The sequence below is a fragment of the Carassius carassius genome, chromosome 5 (assembly GCF_963082965.1).
Source record: "Carassius carassius chromosome 5, fCarCar2.1, whole genome shotgun sequence".
In the NCBI taxonomy this organism is placed as follows: Eukaryota; Metazoa; Chordata; class Actinopteri; order Cypriniformes; family Cyprinidae; genus Carassius; species Carassius carassius.
The window spans coordinates 21,114,579-21,142,329 of NC_081759.1; the positions used below are offsets into that span (position 1 = coordinate 21,114,579).

Consider the following 27,751-nt stretch of genomic DNA (forward strand, 5'->3'; position numbering starts at 1 on the left):
GATTTGTCGTAGGCCATCTTCTCACAGACGTCCGCACAGCGCCGCTGCTCGCGCCCGTCACAGTCTATTGTGAGCGAGGACGCGCGGCGCGTGCAGAGAGAATCGCGGGAGCACCAAACGCTCGAGCCACGGTCGCGTTATCAGAACCTTACGAGCTCAACAATTGAATTGGATCGGTGTGTGTAAGGAGGATTTCCCTCGCTGTCAGCATGTGTGCGCCGTGTTGTCTGTCTCAGGTGAGTGATACATTGACTGGAAACATCACCGTCTTTTATCATCAGTCGTGAACCTCGCGGAGCACTCGGGTTCTCCGGTTTAAAATGATTTTTCTGTAGCGTTTAATGCTGATGCTTTAGAAAAAGTTTAATAATAAAACGTATGTTCTTTTAACGTATATGATTGTAGTATTTGTTAATGTCTATATATCAATTTCAAGTATAAAAGCAGTTTTACTGTCACCTTGTTTGTTCTGTGCCAGTTATGTACAGTTGCGAGTTCTCAATAGTAAATGTGCTGTGCATCATTTCTTGAGAATAGGAAACCATATCCGCTTACATTTCTGTTTTTTATTGAACAATACTAGCTATTTGTTCATTTTAAATCCGTTGTGACTATGAAGACACCAAACAATATGCTGTTGTGGGGAAAAAAACCCTTAAACCAGCCCAAGATGTTTCGATGTTCTCCCAGCCTGGTCAAACTGTTAACTAGTTTTAGAAGGTTTTGGGACATTTTTATTTTTCATCCTGAATTTTGCTAAACACCTGTTTGGATTGGCTGAGAGACCCGCAAAAACCACCTAAGACCACCAAATCATCTTAGGCTGGTTTAAGTTGTCTTTTATCAGCAGGCTAATGCTTTCTGCAGACATTAAAGGGCAGGTTTTTTCCATCAACTGTGGTGTCAGACTTATCATTTTAGCCAGTATTTTATCTTCCTCCAACGGTCAGGAAATTATGTCATCACTGTGACTGACCTTGTTCTGTCTTCTGTCCTCATTTCATTCCAGTCAGGACAAATATGTCTGTATCTGTCCTTGTTCTTAACTGAACCATGTGAATCAAATGTGATCAAATACAGATAAAGCAGACAATATTGGACACCCCACCAGGAAACACTTCAGGGCTAGATGTGGTAAATGAGTGTCCGTGTATTGTCTCATTTACATTCTTAGTCTACTATTTCTCTGAAGGCCAACTCGTCTTGTAGCCCCTTTGTATTTGGTGGGGTCCGCGGGTGGTCTTTTCATTTCCTGGTTGGATCTGTGTGGCTGCTTGTTTGCATAAGATTAGCAATGGAAAGAGAGAGCTTGCAGTCAGTGCTCAGCGTCAATAGTGTTGTCTCATTAGTGCTAAGCTTGTCAGGAGCCAGTGGCCCCACAAATGTGTGGAGACGGCTGGGGGATTGGCGTTATGTAGTCTCAATGTTTGTTAACTAATTGCTATCATTAGATAACCCTGCTTTGTTTAGCTGTTGATTCTGTTTTGATGGTAATTGATTCCCTCTTTATGCCAGCGACCGTAGCATTTATTAACATTTGTGGGTTCCGTATCCACATAAGCAACCTCACAAGACAACGCTTATGCTGTTGTAATATCAAAGCAATTAAAGTGGCATAACACAGGTAGGACAGTCAAATTTAAAAGTGGTTCCAAAAATTCCAAGTTACTGTTTATTAGCACTCTGTGTCATTATCGTTATAGCGGTGACTTCCCTATTAGAAAGATAATTAAAATGTCATATAGTTCAGATTATAACTAATTCATGAACCCATGAAGATTTTTAGAAAATAAAAATCCATGGTTACACTTTATTTTGGTGCGTCCCTGTAACTGTAGATCTAACGCAAGTACTAAGTAATATTAATTAATATGTTGTTCTACTTTGAGGTTATGTTTTGGTTTAGGGTTATTGCATGTAATTATGTAGGCTATAATATACTGTTATTACTGTAGTAAGTATGTGTAACATGTAACAAGAAGACTATAAAATAAAATAAAATGTTACCGAATCAATTTCTAAATTCATATTAATGAAAATGAAACCACAAACATTTGCACTTCAAAAACCCCTTTACATAAACATCACACTTCAAACCATGATGATGGGAATGGGTAATTTTTTTGAAAAATCTTGTGTTTATCTAAAATCATACACATGTGGAATGCCATGAGGGCGAGGAAATGAAGAGAGAGTTTTCAGAATTGGGTGGAGCGTCCCTTTGAGATATATCCAGCAACAGTTTAAATAAGCCTTCTAATTATTGTCAAGATGTAAAGGGAATCGTGTTTTGTGACATGTTTTGTGTTCATGTATGTGAAAATCTTCTCCGCTCTTGCAGATTGGACTGTTTAGTCTTGTTCTACTGGGAAACATTATGGAAATCTAACTGTGATATTTGCATCAGATGTCTGGGCTTGAGTCATATATGACTCCCTATGAATCATCCGTGATGATGCATTCTATATAAAAGGTGGTTTTATTGCCTGGTAACACTGCAAAGTGAAAACATTCATGTCTGGATTCTGAGTTACTGTTGCAGATCTGTTAATACAGGAAGGGTATTCATGATCTTTTATTAACTAATGGTAATGAATTCAATGGCACACTGTTCTTGATCAGACCTTGAGATAAGTTTGTTTGTAAGATCTTATTTGTCTAAACACCCACGTGAAACCTGCAAATTGTGTAGAGTCTCCAGTGTGCTACTCCGTTTTGACTGATGAAACGGCATAATATATGAAAACGGCTGAAGAAGACGTCACCACGTGTGTACCCCACATCCCATTATCCTGTGGACTTTTTGTAGACTATTCCAAGTTCCTCAAATCTCAACTAGTGAGGTTTTTTCTTCCAGCGAACTGAAATGAGGCTTTGGTTTATCTGTGTTGATTTTTTGGGTAAAAGTGAGGCGTTCTCACCCTTGTGAATTTCACACAGAAAAAAACGCATTTCTTTCTCTCTGACTTCCTCCATTTCACCATCGTAGAGGGTGTTTACTCTTGTCCCGTGAGCCTTTGGATTGCTCTGTATTTGCAACTGAAAAAGCTGTCTAGCAATCGCCGCCATCCATCCATCAACGTTGTTCAGTGTGACTCTAGCAGGAAGGTTTGACTCTTCAGTGTTACTATGGGTACTCTTCACACTGGACAAAAGAACACTTTTGTTGTGTACACTTCAAAAAGTAAAGTAATACATTTTTGCCTCAGCTGTACAATTGCCTTGCTAACAGATCCACAAAGCAGCTATTCATGACATGAAGACTATAGATTTATTGTTTGCTCTCGAGTTTCGACAGTAAACATACTTGAGCTCAGTGAAATATATCAGATAACTTGTCTATTAATGTTCTTGGCCATTAGTAACATACACCAGAGATCAGTTTAAATTGGGTTTGAATCGATTCGCCCATTTGTTTGGCTGCCAAGCGTCTTATCAAGTCATCTAGTGTTGTAACATCTCTGTTTTAATAATCTAATTATTTAATAATTGCATTTGACTAATTATAATGCATATCTAATCAGCTGAATTCCTAAAACTTTAAAATGGGGAATCATTTCCATGCTTATTTAATTTGACAATTAATAACATTTCAGCAAAGAACTATAGCTTTATGATGGATTTTAATTTACAATGTTTTTTGAAAATGTAAATTCTGTGAAATTCTGAATCTTACTGTCAATTCCATAAATTAATTTGTATTATTAAAACGCATATCTAATTCATAAAATATATTCTCCTAACAGGAAAATGTTTGTGTTCATTTTATTTGACAATTAATGAAAGTACAGCAGAGATCTACAATGATCTTTTTATGGATTTGTTTTAAAAATATAATTAAAAAAATGTAACATTTCTATAAAATTCAGAATTGTATTGACAATTCCATCAATTTACTTAATATGTTTCATATATGCTCTTTTTATTTGACAATTCAGGAAGCTACAGAACCAGCATTGAGTTATGGTGGACTTTTTCTGGACTTCTGAAATGTGAACATTTTGAAATCCAACCAATTATTGAGTTAACATTTTCCATAGTATTGAGTCACTGCAGTCCAAGCGTATTGTGCAGCTTTCATTGGCTTACTATTTTTTTAGTTAAAGGAAGTTAAAGTTACTGCAGTTCTGCAGTTCTAAGATCCTTATTTTCTGGTTATGGTCGACTTTTCTGCTGGGTGTAAACACGGTGGAACTACAAACCTAGAATGTGTTTGCTTACAACATTTCTCCAAGGGTTAGATGTAGCTTCAGAGAGCTCCTCCACACACTTCTGAGGAGCCTGGGAATTTCCCAGTCTGAATTGTAAGGAAAACAATGTCCAGGTTATTGTCCTTACTCGTAGTCCGTCCCCTTTCATCCAGACCCCTGCTGGTTGCGGGAGAGGGTTAGAGAAGGGCTCTTTGTAGGGGGTTGAGAACTGTCTCTGGGGCAGGAGATGGGGGATGGTTTTATTGTCAGAGGGTGTCGAGTGCTGTCCCACTCGACCAGTGTTGACCAGCGATGGGCTCCATGGTGCTGTGATGGGTTGGGGACGTACATGCTATAAAATATAGCATTATGTGTAGAATTCAAATGGTTCGTTTAAGTTTTATGGTCTGCGCCGACTCGTGCATATTATCCACTCTGTGTATCGTGTCTGTGAACCGGAGTAGATTGTGTGCACGGTACGGTTCACGTGACACTGTGTGAAACCAGACTTCATTCGCCCCAACAAAAAGCATATTTACACTGTCTGAATCGTGCCCTATCCCCTATATAGTGCACTACGTGCCATTCACTGTACAGAAAATACAAATCCTGTGAACAAGTGACCGATTTGTGCCACAGCTTCAGCGTCTATTTATAGTGCAAGGGGCAGGACACTTCGGGTTCTAGAGAGCATTTGATTGGACAGAAAGTTTGATGAGAAGCTGAAGTGCAGTGTGATGTCATCAAAATGGCCGATCCTTATTGACAAAAGTGAGAGACTGTAAGTTTTGAATGCTTAGGACTGTATCTTGTAAAAGTGAATTTTGTCATTGTTTTGGAGCACACTAGCTTACAGATAATCTTGAGCCTAACATATTCATACCAAAAGCGCAAAAAAACTCAATTTTGATCTCATGGGGATGTTGTCCCAGACCTGTATGAATTTCTTTGTTTTGCTGAACACAAAAGAGGATATTTTAGAATGTAACAAAACAGATAATTGGTGCTTTAACTCGGATCGGATTGTGTTTCCACTGCAGTTTAGTACCGCTTTAGTGTGGGCGGGATTATTCACGTCGTTATTGTTGCGCCAGTTCTACTGCTCGAATCGTGAATAACTTTTTCATTCGTGTCGCTCTCGCTGGATCCGCTCCTCTGCTATCAACGAGAGGAACGTCTGTACTTCCTCAACAGACAATGAAACAGCCATTTCTTTGGTTTTTAAAAAAGGTGCGCTCGTTCAAAACAGTTGCATTCAAGTCTTCACTGATTTAAATATAGTTTGTGTCTCAAGTTCAGTGACACAGGTAGTGACGATTTTCTCTGACCAATCCGTGATCAGCAGAATTTACACGTACAATGGTACGGTTTACTTGGAACCTCAACCGAGGTGGTACCAAAAAAAGTATCAGGTACTGTACCCAGTGGAAACCCCCCAAAAGTGAACTGTACCATGCTGTACCATGCTGTGGAAAAGCTCCACAGTATGATTAAATGTTTAGAATTTATGATATAAATTATAAATAGATACAAAATTGTCAAATCAAATGTTTAAGGTATAGCTTATATATTTGTAATGATGTGAAGTGTTTGATTAATAATCTAAATATATATTTTAAGAACATTTTAAACTTACGTTAGTTTTGTAACACTTCTTTTCTTCTCTGGCTGCATAATCTAGTCTACAAACAGTAGTAGAAAAGATTAAGGGATTTTCTAAAACGTCTAGAAACATTTGTACTGGTACTGTATCTACTCAATCTGATCTCGGAGCCTCATGTTATGTCTGTGTCTTGCGTCATGTGAATCAAGTTGCCTCATAGTAACAGCCCTGCTCTCCTGTTGCTTACAGCCAATAGGAATGAAGCATTTGTGTTGCTAAAGGGGATGATGACCAATAAGACGTTCACAGTCCCCTCAGTGCATTTGTTCAGATTCACAGCACATTATAGACTTCAAAGACTTGTATTGGTTTATTTCAGCTGAAATGTATATATTACTTAATCTTAAAAAGATTGTGTTGTCTTTGCCTTGGTGTACACTTACACTTTAATTGGCTTATTTTATACTTTTAAATGTGCAGATGTGCTTTAAAATGCATTTGTTTAATTGTAAATCATTGTAATGGTTTGTGAACTGTTAGCGTTAAGCACTTGCATGTGTCCCGCTCACTCATGTGCTGTTTTTCTGCAGCTGGCCTGCTGCTGTGGATCGGCTGCCTGCTCCCTGTGCTGCGGCTGCTGTCCCAAGATCAAACAGTCCACCTCCACACGCTTCATGTACGCCCTCTTCTTCATGTTGGTCACGGTGACCTGTGTCATCATGATGTCCCCCACTGTGGAGACGGCAGTGCGAGAAAATGTGAGTTTGTTCAGAGCGTCTCCATTTGCATTTTTTAGTATCAGGTTCCCTAATATACAAAGACCATTAAATCTGGCCTAAGGTCAGCAGCAGGAAAAAAAAAAAAGGCCAGCTCAAGTCAAACACAAATATTTGTTCAGCAAACTAGTAGGCCTACTGATTTAAATGATTACTACACACTTTTTGGATAAGTTGAAAGCATAGGCAAATTGTTTTTAAGTCAAAATATTAATAAACGAACACACAATGGGCCAGATAATATGTTTCTAACTGTGTTAATGAGAGACATTTGAAAACATGTGGAAATGTAAAGTATTTTTAGTGGAGGTCTGTTGGTGCAGATTCTGTGTGGGCCTGACTTCTCTCTCTCAACCGATGCCATGAGTTAGAGGCGGGAAAAGAATAAAACATTTTGTAAACAAAATTTTATCATTTTATTGTGGAGTAATGACAAAAAACATCTTGTTGTAGAAACACTTGTATGCTTTGACCAGTAGAGTCAGATTCACAAGCAAATTACTTTTATGAAGTGTTATTTTAATATCATTACTATTATAGTTTTTTATTAATATTTAAAGTATTTTTATATTATATTTTTATATTTATTTATGTTTTTTTGGTTGTTGTGCATTTTGTCCTTTTTATAAATTTTGTTTTATATAATATAAAATATATCTACAGTTTTAAGATTTTTTTGTTAGTTTCAGTAATTTTTCTATTAAGTTTAGTACTTTTAGTTTATTTCGGTTTATGTTATAATTTTTTTTTATTTAGTTTATTAAACAGAAATGTTTTAGTTTAGTTAATGATAATTGCACTGCATATATATATATTTAAATAAACCATTTTGGTAAAAAGTGAAGTATTTAAAGTATTTTTGTATATATTTTACATTTATAATTAAAAAATATATATTTTGTTGTGAGGTTTTGTGATTTTCTTTAATTAGTTTTTGATTTTTATATAATAAAAAAAAAGTAAAGTTGTATGAAATTTGTAATAGTTTCAGTCATTTTTGTGTTTAATGTAGTACTTTTAGTTTGTTTTATTTCAGTTTATTAATTTTATTATTATATTTATTATATTTTTTTATTATTATTTATTAATAGCACTGCATATATAAGCCATTTCTGTTCAAATAAATCTTTCAAAAAGGCTTTCCACTTATTGGTTTGTATCAGTTAGAAACTTTATAGGAAAAGATTGAAAAGATCAGAAAAGACTGAGTCACCATTTTTAACTCAAGTTAAAGAGACACATTTGCAACAGCTTTTTATAATATATACATTTTCTTGAAAAAATCGTTTTCTTCAGTGTTTTATATTTTATTTCAATTCATTTCATTTCTCAATAAATGAATGCTTTTTTACCTAACAGAAGAATATTATGTCCTACAGTATACACCCTGGACAGATCTTTTTAAAAGCAAAGGTACATTAGAAACATTTGTAAGAACAGAATTTACGTATTCATTCATTCATTAAAGAAAAGGTCACTAGAGGGATCAGGGTTTATTTGCAGGCAGCTAGTCCGTGTTATTCAGACAAACACAAAGACTCTTCTGCTTCAAAGCATTGCAGGAATGTAAGACAGACTATGAATGCCCCATCATAACATCTAATACAGGAATTGTTGCACACTGTAGATAAAAACTCTTTCAGTGAAGCTGGGTTTTGTTTTTCTGTAACTATACTAAACCAGTAACTGAATGCGGTTTAAATGCATTTAAAGGCCCTGGGAGTGTAACTTGAGCTCAAGCTCTTTTTTTTGCTCACCGCACCACAATGAGTGCTTACTGAGTAAATGCCATGAGTATAAAAAACCTAGACCAGCATAGTTATAAAAACGCTGCCTCTCAGTGAGGCACAAAAGAACTGTCACTCAGGTGCCCAGGACACATAGATTTACAGCAATTTAAGAGCACATCAAATCTTCTCCTGGTGATCTTTCGTGGTTACAACACAGGGACAGAGGGATACCTCAATAACTTTATATTATGGGATTGTCCATGTTATGAGAATAGCAGGGCCTCCCAGCATTATAGCAGGTCTACAGAATGTGCACTGTTGGAAACCTAAATATATATTTGAAGAATTGACCAGTGCCCTGTAGTTTGTGCCCGCTTTCTCTTCAAAACCACAAAAGAGAACCGTAAAAACTTTTTAGAATTCGACTGGCTTTGTTAATACTCTTACAAAGAGAAACCATAGTAATACAGTATTTTTAGACAAATAAAAAAATATAATAAATATAATAGTTTTCAGTCAAATTTATTTGAACATTATAATCATTCTTTACTATTGTTCATATAAAAGTAGCATTGTTTTAATGTTTGATTACCACCACTGTACCATATTATAATAATAATTACTATGATTATTCTTATGGTACAGTTAGTGGGATTATTATTGTTGTTATAATTATTGTACAGTGATGGTATCATGATTTGTTTTTTTAATGTCTAAATGTTAAATTATTAAATATTATTGCAATTTAAAATAACTCTTTTTGTATGTTTGTTTTATATTCTTATCCTTGTTGAAAACCATTTTTAGGATTTTGGTAAATAGAAAGTTCAAAAGAGCATAATTTATTTGAATAACAATATATGAAAAGTGTTGTGAATCGATAAGAGCTGTAATGTTTTAACTGTGGTTACAATTATTCATTAGATTGTACAATGCATTATAAGGTGCATTACAAGGCATAATTAATCCATTTAAACTACTTTTATAATGCATTATACATAAAGGCTTGACGTAAAGTGTTACCAGTATTTTTTTAAAGGGATGGTTCACTTTGAAATAAAATGTTGGTATGTTTTAGCTTACCTCAAGGGCATCCAAGATGTAGGTGTCTTTGTTTCTGCATTAGTTAGAATTTTGATATTTTTAGGTAAATTTAACGGCGTATATATACGCAAAAGATTTTTTGCAAGAAGTTTTGCAAATAAAAATTTAGTATTGAGGAAAATAAATGTGCTTTTTGCAAACAAAAATTAAGAATTGCAAAACATAAATGAAATGGCACGAAACCAATGATTTTGCAATACATATTTTCCATGGTCATATCTATTAATTTATTTGCAACGCTGCTTTTATTTTACGTGTCAGTCTAGTTTGAGCTTGCGATACCATTTTTCCTTTGCGCTTCACTTTTCCGCATGTCTCTCTTTGTGGCACTGTTTTGACGTGGGGCAGAGTCAAGGGACGGGGCGTGTACAACATGCCTCCCTGGAAGTGACGTCATCGGACCGAGATGCAGCTCGCTGATCCAGGTCCTGTCATGATGGGCAGAGACTTTCGAGTGGATCGTTTCTTTTTATTAAATAGCATTAAAACATTCATGTTTTTGTTTTATTTACTATATTAACAAATGTATGTGTATTAGCAGCATTTGCTCAAGTTAAAGAAGTTGTTAACATGAACATCTGCTGTTTATTTCTCTCGATGTGCACACTTTTATAGCATTAAAATGTGTATTGTTTCATTTGGTTAACTGCAAGTGTTTGTTTAAAATCTCTTAACTTGTGGGAGAACGCCAGCGCACAGAAGTGAAATCTCTGTGTAAACAATGAGTGACATACACGCGCGAGAGATCACTTCCGACGCTTGCGCAGACTAAGCCAGAACGCGCGCACACAGAAGGAAGAACGCGCGCCCTCAGATCATTTGGACGTGTTTGTGTATAAGAGGTAAAAACGATATAAATAATGTTCGTTTTCTCACACAAACCGCTCGTTTCGTGTCTTAGGTCATCAGTGTGTACTTACGATGGAGAATTGTTTAATTTGGACTCCTCTGTGCATGCTCTTTGAGGTGGTGACCATAGACCTCCATTATATGAGTCACAGGCAAGAACGGTTTGACCTAAAAATGTCAAAATTCAAACTATTGCGGAAACAAAGACACCTACATCTTGGATGCCCTTGAGGTAAGCTAAAACATACCAAAATTTAGTTTCAAAGTGAACTATCCCTTTAAGTAATAAAAAAAATCTAGGACTTAATGGATGGAAAATAATTTCTTCAATGTCTGTTTAAGGTGTGTATTGTAAGTTTTTATTTATTTATTTATTTATTTATTTTTTAGTTCAGTTCTTTTTTTGGCACCCAGTGTGAAAGGGTGTGTTCACCGTTTGGATTGATTTTAACTTTAGTCTTGCCCTGAAGCGTCTAACTATTCTGTTACTCAAAGTGTAATTTTATTCCTCTTTTGTTTTGTGCTCTCCCCAGATTCCTTTCTACACCGACATGTGTAATAAGCTGAATGCGGGGGAGAACTGCAGTACTCTAGTGGGCTATTCGGCCGTGTATAAAGTCTGTTTCGGCATGGCCTGCTTTTTCTTCTTATTCTCTGTGTTCACCATTCGTGTGCGAACCAGCACAGGATGCCGGGCAGCTGTTCACAACGGGTAAGAGGTCGACACTTTTGAAGTGGTATTTACTCTGCAAACAGTGCTTGTTCCTCCTCTGTCTTGCTCCGTGGCCCCTCTGGGCCCAGGTTCACAGGACCTATAGGGACCACCATGTATTGTTTGGCCTGCTGCCTCCATCTGTACACCCCTCCTAATGCTCCATTATTCACCCACAACCAAAGCCCTGAATAGATGTATTCATATAAAGCTCTGTCCAGAGGAAATGGCGCTTGGAGACGAGTTTCACCCCTATAAATGGAATGGTTTAGCCCCACATGAGAGCACTTCATGTCACAGTAATTGTATCTTTGTGTTGTATGCAAATGTAGGATAAGGAAGTATATGGCTGAACTCAGTGTTGTATGCAGCTCCATTCTGCTATGTACATTCATACAAGGCTTTAGAAGAAACAAATTAAAAACCTCATTTAGTTCTTCCTGAAACTACCCTATGATTACATACTAACAATGATAAACAGGAAATCCTATACTAGATAGCATGCATACTGTAGGAAATGTGTTGTGGTAAACATTTGGGGTGGTAGGATTTTTTATTTAGTTTGAAAGATATCTTTCATGCTCACCAAGGCTGCATTTATTTGTTACAAAAATATACTAAAACAGTAATATTAAATATTATTGCATAATAAAACTGTTTTAATAAAGCTTCAAACTGAATTTATTCCTGTGATGGCAAAGCTGGATTTTCAGCATCATTACTCCAGTCTTTAGTGTCACTTGTTTCTTCAGAAATCATTCTAATATGCTGATTTCCTGCTCAAGAAACATTTCTTATTATTATCAATGTTGAAAACCATTGTGCTGCTTAGTATATCATTTCTATGAATAAAACATCTAAAAGAACAATGTGTATTTGAAATAGAAAACATTATAAGCAAATTTACTGAATAAATGTAAGACACCCTTCCTCAGTTAAAGTATTAATTAAAAACAAAATAAAAATCTGTATTGACCCAAAAGTTTTGACCTTCTAACTTAATCTTTAATCTGGGTTCTGAAAGGGGGGGTTGGGTGTTTAAATTAGGGTTGCAAAATGATTAATCACAATTAATCACATTCAAGATAAAAGTTTGTTTACATACTACATATGTTTGTACTGTGTATATTTATTATGTATATATAAATACACACACTTACATGTGAAAGTTAAGGAAAAATATGTTAGAATTATATATATTGTAAATTATATACAAATATAAAAATATATTAGATAAAAATAATAGTTAAAATATATAGATATATGTGTGTTTATATATACGTAATAACAGTACACATACACATATATAGTATGTAACTAAAATTTGATTTTGAATGTGATTAATCGTTTTTCAGCGCTAGTATAAACTGAAACAAAATTGCTTTGGTTCAGTATCTGTTGTGAAATATCAATGTAGGCCTATTGATTTATTAATAATTATTTTTAATTAATATTATTTCCCAGATCATATAAATAATTTATTGTAAACTTTTGTACAATGATTTAATCTTTAAACTTACTTTACTCCCTTACTATTGCTTTCAAAATGTTTGAAAACCCATGTCTTATGTTATGTTGTAACACCAGACTGCCAGTTTGAGACATTTTTTCCTTAAATCAATAGTTTCTTCTGTTTCGTTGCAGGTTTTGGTTCTTTAAGTTTGTGGCTTTGCTGGCCTGCTGTGCAGGCGGATTTTTTCTCCCAAATCAAGACAAGTTTCTAGAAGGTTCAGTATGCTCAGTTTTCACATGCTTGTTCTCTTTTTATTACATTTGTTGCTATTGTTTTCATGCACTCACTTCATGAGGCTTGTAACGTTTCTTAGAAACTTATTGAGAAGTATTGAAACATTGCTGGAAAGTTTCATTATTTGTACTTTGAGCCTGCAGTGGTGTTGGGATATCTCCCCTTAAATGAGTTGATCTGCTGTGAGCATCACTGTGTGCTTCATCGCTGCCTGTATCAATAACCACACATATTTAGACAAGATCCTGAGTGATGGAGAGGATGCTGTCCTCTTATAGTTGTCCTTAAATTAGCAAGCTAACTTGTTTTAATCTCAACTATTTTCATAAGCAAACTGCAGCAGTTCCATAGTATTATCTAGATACTAATATCAATAGTTTTTATTAATATCTTATATCATATCAGTTTTATTTATTTTAGTACATCAAGTTAAACTAAATGAAACTGAGAAGCTTTCTTTAGCAATTGGTTGAAATACAATACATTTTTATATATTTTATTTCAGTTAATAATTATACGAGTAACAAAAATGTTTTTAATGGTTCTAGTTAACTATAATAACCCTTATCAGATGTTTCATATATTCATTTGGTGCCATATGTGTTACATTTAAAAACAACATGCATTATTTGTAACACATTACCTCAAGAACTGCTCAAGATAGATGGTACTATGATGGTTGTATGTTTGTGTTTGGTGTCATAAATAAAGTTGTGCTCTGTGCGCCAGAAAACTTCCAAGTGATTATCGCTCTGTGGTGTTTCTTTAAATGATGTGTGCTTCCCGATGTGTTTTCAGTTCCTGGCTTTTAGCAGAGAGCGGTGTTTGTTTTGTCATACAGTATCAGCCAGAGGGAAACACCTTTGACTCATCTCTTTCTCTTTCTCTTTTTCAGTCTGGCGTTATGTGGGGGCTTTCGGAGGTTTTCTCTTCATCATCATCCAGTTGATGCTTCTCGTTCAGTTTGCCCACAGATGGAATCAAAACTGGTGAGCTAACGTTTAGCTCTGTCCAAATAACTCTGTTTTTTCCTTCTTTTCCCCCTTTTTTTCACCAAGTGGAAAACGTATTAGGCTCTTGGAGAAGTTCTTTAGTACTTTCCATCATTGTATCCAACTGTTGCTTGGTATGCAATTTGAATCCCCGCAACTGGAAATCATTAGGTCTGGGAATGGAGACTATAGTGTAATCTAGCTGCATTTCATTTCCACTGTCAGTTATGTTGCATAGTTGTCAGCCGGGGTGGTCTTAACATTGTGCTGCTATAGCAGAAGGGGACTTTTTAACACCGGGTTGAAAGATTTGGGGAAAGTTTTAATGCGCTTGCTATTATTTAGTCACTGGCGCTGTGGCAGACAAGGTGTGAGGAATACATCACATGGATAGTGTGAGTATAGATAAATAAAACTCTCACAACCTCCAGTTTACTCAACAAGCAGAGAAGGTTTCATAGCAGTAAAAGCATTTTTAGCCTTCGAGTTTTGTTTCAGAGGGAGTTTTCAATACATGAAACATTTGACCTGTAAGACAGTCACACTGAAGCAGATTGATTTTTAAGCAGAGCTTTCTCAGGGGTGTGTTCATAATGTGTGTTGTGGCGGTAGAGTATGGCTTTGTGTTGTGCTGTTGACATTATTGGGAGGAGAAAGAGAAAAAGTAAGAGGTTCTTGGCTGCTCTCCAGTTTGTGGACGGGAAACCTATGGTAGAGCTCAACGTGCATCATAGTTTCCTCTCGGCTTTCTGTCAGCAAATGAAAACCTCAGCATTTTGTAATACAGGAAGTACTGGGGACAAAACAGTTCTAAAAGTAACCTAAATTTAACCTCCCTTTGACACTTTTTATTATTCAGAAATAATGTTAATAAAAATGCTAATTTAAATAAAATGTGATTTCTTTATTTGTTTACTTTAAAAATGTGTGTGTGTGTGTGTGTGTGTGTGTGTGTGTGTATATATATATATATATATATATATTGTATTTTCCGGACTATAAGTCACACTTTTTTTCATAGTTTGGCTGGTCCTGCAACTAATAGTCAGGTGCGACTTATTTATCAAAATTAATTTGACATGAACCAAGAGAAATGAACCAAGAGAAAACATTACCTCAGTGCTCCTGTAGTCTACACTGAACAGCATAGAGTGCCCTAAATAAATGCGACTTACAGTCCAGTGCGACTTCGTCATGACGTATTTTTGGACTGATGCGACTTATAGTTAGGTGCAATTTATAGTCCGAAAAATACTATATATATATGTCTTTACTGTCATTTTAGATCAGTTTATTGCATCCTTGCTGAATAAAAATATTTATTTTGTAAAAAAGAAAAACAAAGTTTATTGTGTAGAAATGTATATAAAACCTAGAAGAACAAATAGAGTATGTCCTAAGTGAAATGAAGCAGACGCTGGAGGGGAAGTCACTGCTGTCAGCACTTCTCATGTGCATTACTGAAACCCCACGCCTTCACAACTCTTCACTGCTCACTCAGTCATGCTAATCATGCACTGATATGGTACATTTATGATAAGAGCAATCTAGCACTGAGACTAACTGGACATCTAACAGAAGCTCTTTTTTTCCAAGTGGGTGAGAGTTGATTAATTGCAGTGACGGGCAATCTGGGTTTAACATCCTGTAAGCAGGCTGAGGAACACGACAGTGATAGGCCTTTAATTAAAACATCAGGAAGTCTAGTTGGTCACTGGTTACTCCTAACACTCCTACTAACTCTTATCAGATAGCACCCCCACAGACCACCTGGTCAAATGACTAAGCACTTTTTGTTCAAGATACCTAGTAGCAATACACAATAATACCATTCAAAAAATTGAGTTCAATAAGACTTTTTCTTAGTAATTAATACTTTTATCAGCAAGGATGCATTTAATTGATCAAAAGACATTTTGATCAGTAAAGACAGTAAAGACATTTATAATGTTACAAAAGGTTTCTGTAAAAAAAAAAAAAAGAAGCTAATTCAAGTGTCATGTGACACTGAAGTTTGGAGTAATGCCTGTTTACAATTTAAATTATTTATATGTTATAGTATATTACCCTTACTTTAAGTTGTAATAATATTTCACAATATTATAGTTTTTACTGTATATTTAGGAGACTTATTTCAAAAAAAATTTTAAGCATATATTTTTGAGCACAGCTGTATATTGCAGTGTGATCTTGGTATTAACTGGTTTCAGATTTACTATACCCTAAAAGAAAGTTTGTGGCTGTTTGTGATACCTGTTGGTGTGTAGGCTTGGTTAGATTGTATACCAGACCTTAAGTTTATAGTCAAAACACTCTATGACTACCACGACCCAGATTTGAGATGTGGATCTGATAGGATGTCTGCAATGAAGAGCTTGTCATGAAAGGAATGTTCTGGGTTGATTACAAGGCCAACTCAAAAGTTAATGCAATAGCTTTAAACAAAAAAAAAAAATATATATATATATATATATTCCTCAGAAAGTTCCTGCTGGCGAGGTGGTACTTTTTCAAAGTTCCGGAACTTTTGGGGGCGGGACTTGGGCACTAAACATCCTGATTGGTCGAGTTCACGCAGCATTGTTTGGGTTCAACCACCATTTATTCGGATCATTTTCAAAATATTACTGTTATTGTGTCATGAAATGTAATTTTAAAAGTATTTCAGGCGAGAATGTAGTTGTTTAATACTCAAATCTGTGGTTTATTTATAAAGACAGCACCTATTTAAAAATGTGTTTCGCCGATCTCGGAGACGGTCAGCTCCACGCGATCAGCGGGAGCTCAGTGATCATCTATCCGCCGAGAGCAGCCTCACCTCGGCTAGACCTTCTGATGTGTGACGCTGGCTCTGATGTCTCTTTAGTGGTTAAACATAAAATATAATTCAGCTGCGGGGTAAATCTAACAGGTTTTCTTTGGTCTGTATTCAATTTATCTATATGTTAAAATGAAAATAAAAAAGGCAAATCTATATAATATTTTGTTTCATTGTAATGGCTGTATTTACACATATCCCTGAACTAAGTACATTTCTGCAGCTGTTATTATGCTTAAATGAAAACGAAAGGAGGCAGTGGTATTTCGTTTTATTGTAAATATACAGAGAGGAAAATTGCAGTAGCCATGGTCAGCTGACAGAAGTTATCAAGTACGCTGCTGTTTGCAGATTTACTGGATTTGCGTCATCGCAGACATCACACTCCCGAGTCGAATGAGCAAAGTCTGAACTACCGAGGATGCACGTCCAAAATCATCGTACTTTGTATTGAGAAACGCGCGCAGACCTACGTCACCGGTCTATTTGCCTAATCTTCCTGGTACTTTACACCGCGGTGGAAACGCAGAAAGCAACAGGTCTGGGGGGGGGGGGAGTTCCTGGGAAAAAAGTTCCTGGTACAAATGTTCCGAGTAAAATCGGTGGAAACGCTGCAAAAGTTGCTAAATACATGAAGGTTTATATTACGGTGAAAATGAAGCGGAAAATTTTCATATTAAAAAAAGTAAGTAGGCCAGTCTAATCTTTTAATATTTTTAAGTTTTTTTTTCTTTTTTCCTATCCCCTTGAGTGCATTCTTTTTTGTAAACAGAGGGATGAAATGATTTCCTGTGGTGACTGTCATCATGCCACAAAAGCTGAAGTTGTACTGAACCCAGAGCATTCCTTTGAACCGTCTCCACTGTGTCCCTCCACAGGAGCTCAGGGGTCAAGTATAATAAAATCTGGTATGCAGCGCTGGCTCTGGTCACACTGGTGCTGTTCTCCGTGGCAGTGGGAGCCCTGGTGTTTATGATCATGTTTTATACAGACCCAGAGGCCTGCTTTCTTAACAAGCTCTTCCTGGGTGTCAACGGAGGCCTGTGCTTCGTCGTGTCTCTGCTGGCTATCTCACCCTGCATTCAGACCTGTGAGTTTACAAAGTCTTCACTGACCTACATTTTATACTAACAAACAGATGTTTGTTCGATGTAAGGCAAACAAATGTATTCATAGTGCCTGCAGCTTTTCCCATGTGTGAGCAAGCTGGAGAGTTGAGGAGCAGAGTTTTATCATGGATTCTCACTAAACAGAACAAAGTGTGAGGTGAAATTGTTTTAGCAAGTAATTTAAGTAAAATACATTGTTCTTTTGAACTTTCTGGGAGACAAAAAGCAGCCCAACTATTTTCAACATTAATAATAATAGAAAAGCACCATGTCTGCATATGTGACCCTGGACCACAAAACCAGTCATGAGGGTCAATTTTTGTAAATTGAGATTTATACATCATCAGAAAGATCAAACATCATCTGAATAAATAAGCTTTCCATTATAAAACGGTCCTTGATTCTGATTGGTTGAGGCGCGTTCAAAGCTGTTGTAAATTACCTTACAAACAAACCTTTGTTTACTTCTGTGTTGCTCCACAACCACTTTGGTGAAACCACAACTGTTTCTTAGGAACTACATTGTTTGGTGGAAGAATACTGCTTTTATTTATATCATTACACTTTATTTGCTCTGTTTTATTCTGTGAAACCTTACTACATACATGGAATAACCATTTTATAAAAGCAATAAACACTGTGAAGTCATGGTTTACAGTGAATTTATAACAGTTAAGGGGTTTTTAACAATGCCCCTTAGCTGTTATAAATTCACTGTAAACCACGGCTTCTTGCGGTTTTTTTTTATGTATGGTTTGTTATGATAGGATGATATTTGGCCAAAATACAATTATTTGAAAATCTTGAATCTGAGAGTGTCAAACAAATCTAAATATTGAGAAAATCGCCTTTAAAGTTGTACGGATGATGTTCTTAACATTGCATATTACTAATCAAAAATTAAGTTTTAATATATTTCGGTAGGACAGTTACAAAATATCTTAATTTCTTAATATCCTAATGATTTTTGGCATAAAAGAAAAATTTATAATTTAAACCCATACAATGCATTGTTGGCTATTGCTACAGTTATACCTGTGTTACTTACGACTGGATCTGTGGTCCAGGGTCACAAATATTTTTTCTTTTTTCTTTTATTTAACCCATATTTTACCAGGAATAATCCCTTGAGATAAAAATCTCTTCTACCAGGGAGTCCTGGCCAAAATGGCAGCATACAAAATTTTACACATAAAATATTACAAGAAAAGCATTAAAGGAAAACAAAACAAAAACAAAAAAATCCTGTCACAAAAATGTCCAGCACTCAAGATTAATGTAATATATAAATGTCAAGTAAAACAGGAACATGATTCTTTCAAATGTGACATCAAAAGGTTTCTAAAAATATTTAACGATGGCAGCATGTTTAGCTTCAAAATACTCTGCATTTCATGCCATAGTCTGGGCGCATAACAGGAAAAGGCAGTTTTACCAAACTCGGTGTATGATCGAGGCACAGTTAAAAGTAATTTAAAAGACGATCTATTTTTATAACTACCAGAACAATAAGATAGGAGACTACAGATATACAGAGGCAGTTTACCTATTAGAGCTTTGGCAATAAACATCAACATATGCATTTTTCTCCTCTGATACAAGGAGGGCCAGCCAACCAAATCAAACAAAGTGCAATAATGGGTACATGTAAGAGCATTTGTCACAAATCGTATTGCAGCATGGTATATGCAATCTAATTTTTTTAGTGAAGGTACATTAGCATGCATATAAATCACATCGCCATAGTCCAGCACAGAGAGAAAACAACTTTGAATAATTCTCTTTTTGGCTTCAGACGGAAAACATTTCTTTAAACGAAAAAGAAACCCCAATTTGGGTCTGAGTTTTTTTGAAAGATTGTCAATATGAATATTAAAACCTAACCTGTCATCAAGCCATATGCCCAGGTATTTATAGGTATGATATGATGTGACACTGAAGACTAGAATTTTGCCTTTACAGTAATAAGTTACATTTTAAAATATATTAGAATACTAAAGAAAAAAGAAAAAATGACTGTTTTTACTATATTTTTGTGCAAACGAATGTAGCCTTGGTGAGCATAAGAGACCATCGGTAAAAAAATCATACTGACCTCAGACTTTTGAACGGTAGTTAATTTAATAAAGAAGTGTGATGTATGAAGCATAAACTCTCAAACAGACATGGCCAGATCAGTTTATATGCTGCTTTTTACGAACACATCTGATGTTTTGTTCTGTTCTGCACACAGTCCAGCCCACCTCAGGTCTGCTGCAGTCCGCGGTCATCTCCGTCTACGTCATGTACCTCACTTTCTCCGCACTCGCCAGCAAACCCGTTGAAAGTGAGTACGTCTCTCACTCAAACACTGCATCTCTCAGCCTGTCCTGGGTGTGTCTCACAGTGTGGTCTGTGGTTTCCTTAGTGTCTCCTACTGTAGCTTGTGTGTGGACAGAGCTGTAAACTGAGGTTACAGTAGCCTCAATAATAATGCATTTCAACCCACCAGACTTATGTAGTTATTTCCCACACCCTTATTAAAATCTGTCCTGTGCTCTTTCTCTTTCAGTGGTGGAACGAAATGGAAAAAATGTCACCGTCTGCGTCTTTCCCTACAAATCAGGACTGCAAAGCGACACGAACATAGTGACGGGTGTCGGCACGGCCATCCTGTTTGGCTGTATACTCTATTCTTGGTATGAGTAATGAAAATCGTGTTTTCTGATGTTGTGAAGGCCAAGTCCAGACTGCTTTATAAAAACCACCATGATAGTATCATGAAAGCTATTATAGTTCATATGTCTTGTGCATCATATTCTAAAATTTTCCAAGACATACAATAGTTTTATGTGAAAAACAGACCAAAATTTAAAGGAATTATTTGGCCAAAAATTTAAATTCTTGAAAATGTACTTACCCTTAGACCATCAAAATTGTAGTTGAGTTTGTTTCTTCATCAGAAAAGATTTAGAGAAATTTAGCATTACATTACTTGCTCACCAGTGGGTCTGCTGCAGTGAATAGGTGCCGTCAGAATGAGAGTCAAACAGCTGATAAAAACAAGTAATTCAAAAGCTTAAGCTTAAGTCTGTGGGTCTATACTTCTTCCAGTGGAAAAAAAACCATCTCCTGTTGTCCTTTTAAATCAAAATTCACAGACATAATTATTTAGAACTGTTTTAGGCTGTATTTGCTTGTAAAAATAGGCGCTATCTTTATATATAAACCGCGGATTTAAGTTTTAAACAACTACATTCTCACCTGAAAAACTCTTAAAACATTTCATGACACAATAACAGTAATATATAATAACAGCAATGACGTTTCACAAGTCCACAAGAACAGTAAAGAGCGCATATTGAGAAACGGCTATCGTCTGTGTGAAAATATAAAATACATCGTTTTTTTTGTGTTTGCGCACTCTGGTGTAAATAAGCCCAACACTCGTGGACAGCAGAGTGGAACGAGTGAAGGAGAAGCTTTATTCAAAAGTGGCGATTCTAGTCGACCAATCTTTGCTCTGCAGTGAGTTCAGCTCCACCCTTTGCTGGTTCGCTATTTTGGTACCATTCACAACTTCTGACAATGGAAACAATTGTACTGAACCATACCCAGAGGTGGGTAGAGTACCCAAAAACTGTACTCAAGTAAAAGTAAAAGTACTTCTAGAAATATTTACTCAAGTAAAAGTAAAAGTACTAGTCTTGAATAGTTACTTGAGTAAGAGTAAAAGAGTATCGGATAAAAAATCTACTCAAGTAGTTAGTTACTAGTTACTTTGGGTCATATATACTGAGCCTATTTTTATTTAGATATATAGATAAAATGTATGTAATGTATGTGTGCGTGTATAAATGTATATATTTCATCAGCCTTTACTCCAATTTATGTAATTTATTATAAAACCCTGTCTGTTTACTTAAGTAACAGATATAGGTGTCATGCCATAACATATTTTTAATACGACTGACTTTATATTAAATGTGAATTTAACATTGAAAGTTAATGTGATATAAATATTGCTACTAATCTTTCATTGTTCAGAAAGAGAGCAAATAACATTTACATTATTAAAGATCATTTTCACTCACAGTCTAGAGTTCAATCACTCTCAGAAACTCCCATTAAAATCACTGAAACTGTTAACACTGTGAAATCAATATCTTAATTAAAGATTCGTACACACATCTGCACTTTGTTGTTTCTGACGAGAGAATTCACCAGAAAGAGGTATTCAGTCAGTGAGCGAGTGAAGGAAGCACCGGCATTTTAGCGATGACTCATCTGAACGCCTCTGATTGGCCAATGCTTTAATAAGCTCAAAAGAATCATGTGTGATTTGTTATAATACGCAGCGCTGTATAAACGCATCTATCTCTGGCTAAGCGCCAGCAAGCAATCACAGATCTGAATTTAGCAGCTGATAATATGACTCGCTGAACGTACTTGCACCAGTGTGATTGTATTAAAATTAATAAAATCTTAATCGGCTATTTTTTGTCTTTTGGAAGCTGCATTCAACTTGACTCCCCTCTGTTATAAGCCAAACACGTACAACAAACTAATGTCACAGTGGTATCGTGTACTGTAATCGAATGTAGCCCAAGTTATTACCTGTTAAACAGTAGACAGCACACGCGGTGTTCATCTAATAAGGATCTCCATCGCTAGCAAATAATAGCCTTTGCAGATTTCAATTCAGTGCAGTTCCAGCCACGGTTTCAACGCTGCTGATGTTAAACGTTACAACTCCGAGTGAACCACTTCAGACGCTCAGCGCGTGCGGCAGGGAACTGAACGACTCATTCAAACTGATTCATGAACCAATTCACTCGTTTGCCAATTGGTTTGATCAAGCCTTTGAACAGAATTGACTCAAAAGAATGAATCATTCGCGAATGGGCATCGCTCATTGCCCAGAGAAAAGTAGACGGCGCGTTTGGAATAAACTGATGCATTTATTGCATTAAGATAAAGTAAGGAGAGGAGCGTCGCCCACAGTAACGAAGTAAAAGTACAGATTTTTCCCCAAAAATTTACTCGAGTAAGAGTATAAAGTACCCATCTTTAAATATACTCCGAAAAGTATTCGTTACCCCAAAAAATTACTCAAGTAAATGTAACGAAGTAAATGTAACTCGTTACTACCCACCTCTGACCATACCACTCGGTGGAAACATATTTCTCTCCTGATTCAGACAAGACAACTTTAGAATTAAGCAGAATTAAGCAGTATTATGGATAGAGGATGTGTTTTAAAGTGAAAAACATCCTAATAATGAAGTTGTTTCTTACAAACATGCAGCTCTTCGCTTCTCTTGTGTATTATTGTGATGTTTTAAAAACTCTCATTCTGATGGCACCCTAATATTTAATGCTACATTTTTTATTTATGCATGCATTTATTTCTTTTTTTAAATTTTTGGGTGAACTGGTTCTTTAAATTGTAATTTCACACACACACAAAAAATATTCAAAGGTATTGTTCAATTGTGTAAGTAAGTCATTTACTTTATTCCACTGAAGAAAACATAATACTGAAGAAAACATAATACTGTTTGGAAAGGCATGATTTTTGGGTGAACTATCCCTTTAAATAAGCTGGGATATTCTTGGCCTGGATGCAAGTTCCCATAACATATTATTTAAATGGGTGATCCCTAAAATGATCCTGGGAGGAGTGGAAACATGTAATTATCTGGTTATGACAAGATGTTCATTTAGATTTAAAAGCAGGTAGTTTGGTAGGAAGGGAGTGAAGATTAGAAGCTCTCATACTGTGAAGACGTGAACTCACATGTGTTGCTCATTAACTGCAGACATGTCTGCTGAAGCTCTCTCTCTTTAGAGCCGCTCCTCTCCACCAAAGCCATATTTACATGCCTATGTGTTAGTTGTCAGACCGGTGATTCATTGTTGTGTCTCGCATCAAAATGTTTTTTGCCATATTTCTAGTTTGCATGAGGCAAAACAAAGCTTTGAAGCAGAAAAAGTGACTTATTTTTTCGTCTGGTGGCATTTTGAGAAGTTTTATGGAGTGCTCTGCTTTTACATTTGATGGTAAAAAAAGAAGACTGCCCCCATGTGTCTGAAGCCTGATGCGTTAACATAAAAATACTCTTCCTTCAGTTTGATCTCCACCACCAAGAGGAGCTCAACAGCATTGCAGGTGTACAGGAACGATATGCCTGAAAATGAGGTGAACATTTGCTGTATTCTCTCTTTGCTGTGTTTAAGATTACAGCAAATTATATCTTTAATCAAACCACTTTTTTCTCTCTCTCTCTTCAGAGAGCACGCTGCTGCTTCTGCTGTGCTGATGATACAGGTAAGACATTCATTTCAACCAACACCTCCTCTAGTATTTTAGGACAAAACATGAAGATTTCAAGCTCAAATGTTAGAGGAATAACACATTTTTGACATTAACTTGGATTCATTTAGGCCATGTCCACACGTACACAGGTATTTTTATAAACAGTTTTTCCTTCTTCTGTTTAAAAAAAAAAAGAAATCTCTGTCCACATGAAAATGCAAAAGCATGCTATGAAGCACTGTCCAGAGCAAACCAAGTCAACAGGTGGCGTGTTTTCAAAAATGTTCAGTTTCAGTGACCTGGTCCTGTGTTTGCGTTTGGAAAAACGGCCAAGCCGCAAAGAAATAGCTGTGCTTTTGAAAATACCCACTTTCATGTGGACAGCACCAGATCACTGAAAACGAACGTTTTTGAAAACTCCTGCCAGGGTGAAGATGTTCGAAAACTCCAGTTGAAGTGTTATCATGTAGACAGCGAAAGTGGGGATCTTGTCTTGTGATGTCAGAGCATGCGCTGTTATCTCTGCCTACTGGAAACTTTTTCAGGCTTCTGATTGGCCAATACGGCTTTATGGTTGAGACTATATCGCCACCTGTTGGCTTGGCTTGCTCTTGACAGTGCTTCATAGCATGCTTTTATGTGTATTCATGTGGACAGAAATTTCTTTTTTTTTTTAAACAGAAGAAGGAAAGACTCTGTTTATAAAAATACTCGTGTATGTGGGGACAGGGCCTCAGACACTTGAAAAAAGTAGATGGAGCCTCCTGATGGTCAAGAAGAAGTACTATAGTTTCTTAAAATGGGTGCTTTTTTATTTTTTCCAGAGGACTATGATGATGAGAAGACTGCTGGAGGGCAGAATGTGAAGTATGATGAGAGAGACGGCACAATCTACAGCTACTGCTATTTCCATTTTGTTTTCTTTCTTGGCTCCCTCTACGTCATGATGACTGTAACCAACTGGTTTCAGTAAGTATATAGCAACAAAAACAACACACAACCTTCTTTTCAAATGTCTCAGACCAGCTGTTACATTTTCTTATTGCTTATTTGAATGTATATATGTATAAATATATATGTTTGTGTGTGTGTGTGTGTGTGTGTGTGTGTGTGTGTGTGTATATATATACACACACATATTACAAAATTGAACTAAATTTTAGTCTGAGTTAAAGTTTGAAGTTTTATTTTAGTATAATTAAGTATAAGTATTTTGTGTGGACAGAGTCATTTAATTGTATTATTTTTAATTGTATTTTATTACTATAGTATTCTTGTTTGTTACTATTATTGTTAACAGCAGAAGCTCAGAGGTTGCCGTGCATTAAAGAAGTATTTCACCCAAAAATTAATTTCTCACTCTCATGTTGTTTCCAAACCCATAAGACCTTCGTGCATTGCTACCTATGCAGGGTCAGAAAGCTCTCAGATTTCATCAAAAATATCTTAATATGTGCTCAGAAGTTGAACAAAAGTCTTATAAGTTTGGAGCGACATGAGGGCGAGTAATTAATGACAGAATTTTCATTTTTAATTGTAATATGCACATGATCTTGTCTGTCTGCAGTTATGAGAATGCAAAGATCGAGAGGCTGCTGGAGGGGAGCTGGTCAGTGTTCTGGATCAAGATGGCATCCTGTTGGCTATGTTTATTTCTGTACATGTGGACCCTGGTGGTCCCCATGCTCTTCCCAAAGAGATTCCATGCCTAGAAACCCTTCACACATGATCCAGTATCACCACTGTCCATTTAAAACTACTGTGTGTTTGTGTGAGAGATTGTTTTTAATGTTTTTTTTTTATTATTATTTGATTTAATAGTTTTAGTATAGTAATGGCTTTTGGTTTCTCAAAAGCTGCTTGTTTTATGTCTTTAAATACGTTACAGAAATCATGTTACGACTGCTCCCATGCTGATGTAGGGCTCTTGTTTTCCTCAATACATGAAGGTATAAAAACAAAGCATTGCTCAGGCTCACACATCACCTGTAAGTGTCTTGCTAGTTACGCTTTTATTTTGGTAGCTGGAGAATTCTATGCAAATCAACAAACCATCTGTGATTTTCAATCATTTGTCTGCCTTTTTGAAAGGTCTTCAAATGTGTTTTATAGTAGTGTTTCACTTCAAGGGTGTAAGGTAGCAAGACTTTGAGCGAATGAACATATTTATTTAATAGAAATATCTCTTCTCAGTAGTTAGGAAAGTGCTGCCTTGCCACCAGTTGCACTCTTGGAAACAGGATCAGAACCAGCTGAGGAATTACTGTGCAAGGTCATCCCTGTACATATATGTGAATAAATGTACTCATATGAGATGTCATGTCACTGCATTTATTGAAGCACCCTAATAACGTCCTTTTAAAACCACACCAAAACAATATTTGCAAATGAGTCCGCAACATTCCTCAAGTTTCCTATCTCTCGGCTTCATCGGCTTAAATCTCAGGTAGTGATGAGTTCCACATGCTGTTTCCAGTGAGTCACCATTGTAAGGAAAGCATGTGACTGCCATTGCCAGTAAATGTTTTTATGATGATTTGGAATGGACGGGCAAAGCCAAGGTCACATCGTTATGCCCCAAAAACCCAAACTGCCACACAGATTGTTATACGGCCAACAGCAACACTGAAGCTATAGATTTTTCTTTCGTATTTTTGGATTTTTGTTACAATTTAAATGGTGCTTTAGAACATGGATGTCCTATGGTATTTTATTCCAGCTCGTGCACTAGACTTGCAAGCATGTCATTTGTCAAAGAACAAGTTTGTACTGTCTTTTATACTTAAAAAGCATTGTTTCAGCTATTATGTTTAATCATTCAAAGGTTTTTGTTGCTAGAAGTGCATGTCTGTATTTCTTATTTGTGGTGTTTAGTTAAAATTTCCAGGAGCTGCCTGTATTAGACATCATGCAGCACTTCTGGTGCTCCCTGGTAGAAAAAAAGTGTTGAAGTGTTGTCAATGAAGAAAATACAATCTAGAACTGGAATTATTTTACAATTTATGGTTATTTCCTGTGTAGCAGTTGTAGCTGTCCTACATGTTTTGACAAACCAAAATCTCTTTTATTAGAATTAGAGCTGGCATGGCTTTATATTCCTGGTGATGGTGTTGTTTTTGGCCTATATAAAAATCCAAATTAGTAAATAGTTAATGATTGCCTTAAACACTACATGCTAGAACTGCATTAAGCTATGAGCATACAGTTTATGTGACCACTGAACAATTAAACATTATGCTTTCCTTTATTGATAGATATGCTGAACATAAAGGTGACATCTGATTGCAATATGTGCTTTATGTAAATAGTCCATTGTAAAGATGACCACTAGATGTACTCATAATGTTGCAAAAAAAAAGTAATATTGCGCTTTGTGTTGTTCTCACTAATTTTGCATGAAGACATTATAATCCAAAAATATGTACAGTAAGTTTACAGACAACTCTTGTTCTCATTTATATGCATTGATTTTTCTTTATTCATTTCAATACATTCCATTAAAGGAAGTCATATGAGTTCAATTGCTGCAGGATCAATATTCTTTTTAGTGTTTTTATTGATATTGCCAGTTCTTTCAATAAAAAAGACAAATGAATAAAATGGTGTTGTGCATTAAATTATTTAATGTTTTAATATTTGGACGTTTTGTAATTTGTAGTTGTGCATGGAAAGCAAATAGCTAACACGTATACAATATGAAAATTAGACTATAAAATGAAAGGTTTAATTTGTGATGAAACGACCTTTGTGGGGCTTGCAAAATAAAACCAATGTTAAACATCAGTCAGTTTCTCAACGCAAAGCCTCACAAAAGACTTCCAAT

General features: G+C 35.9%; 1 protein-coding gene across 1 annotated transcript; it reads left to right on the forward strand.

Moving 5' to 3' along the window:
- serinc5 (serine incorporator 5) lies at nucleotides 1-27,528 on the forward strand. The gene is made up of 12 exons (XM_059550108.1): nucleotides 1-236; nucleotides 6,384-6,551; nucleotides 10,786-10,964; nucleotides 12,609-12,691; nucleotides 13,607-13,700; nucleotides 17,400-17,611; nucleotides 19,864-19,956; nucleotides 20,182-20,308; nucleotides 23,742-23,811; nucleotides 23,904-23,940; nucleotides 24,753-24,897; nucleotides 25,496-27,528. The coding sequence occupies exons 1-12, from the start codon at nucleotides 210-212 to the stop codon at nucleotides 25,638-25,640; spliced, it is 1,380 nt and encodes a 459-aa protein (XP_059406091.1). The 5' UTR covers nucleotides 1-209; the 3' UTR covers nucleotides 25,641-27,528.
- The last annotated feature ends 223 nt before the right edge of the window (nucleotides 27,529-27,751 follow it).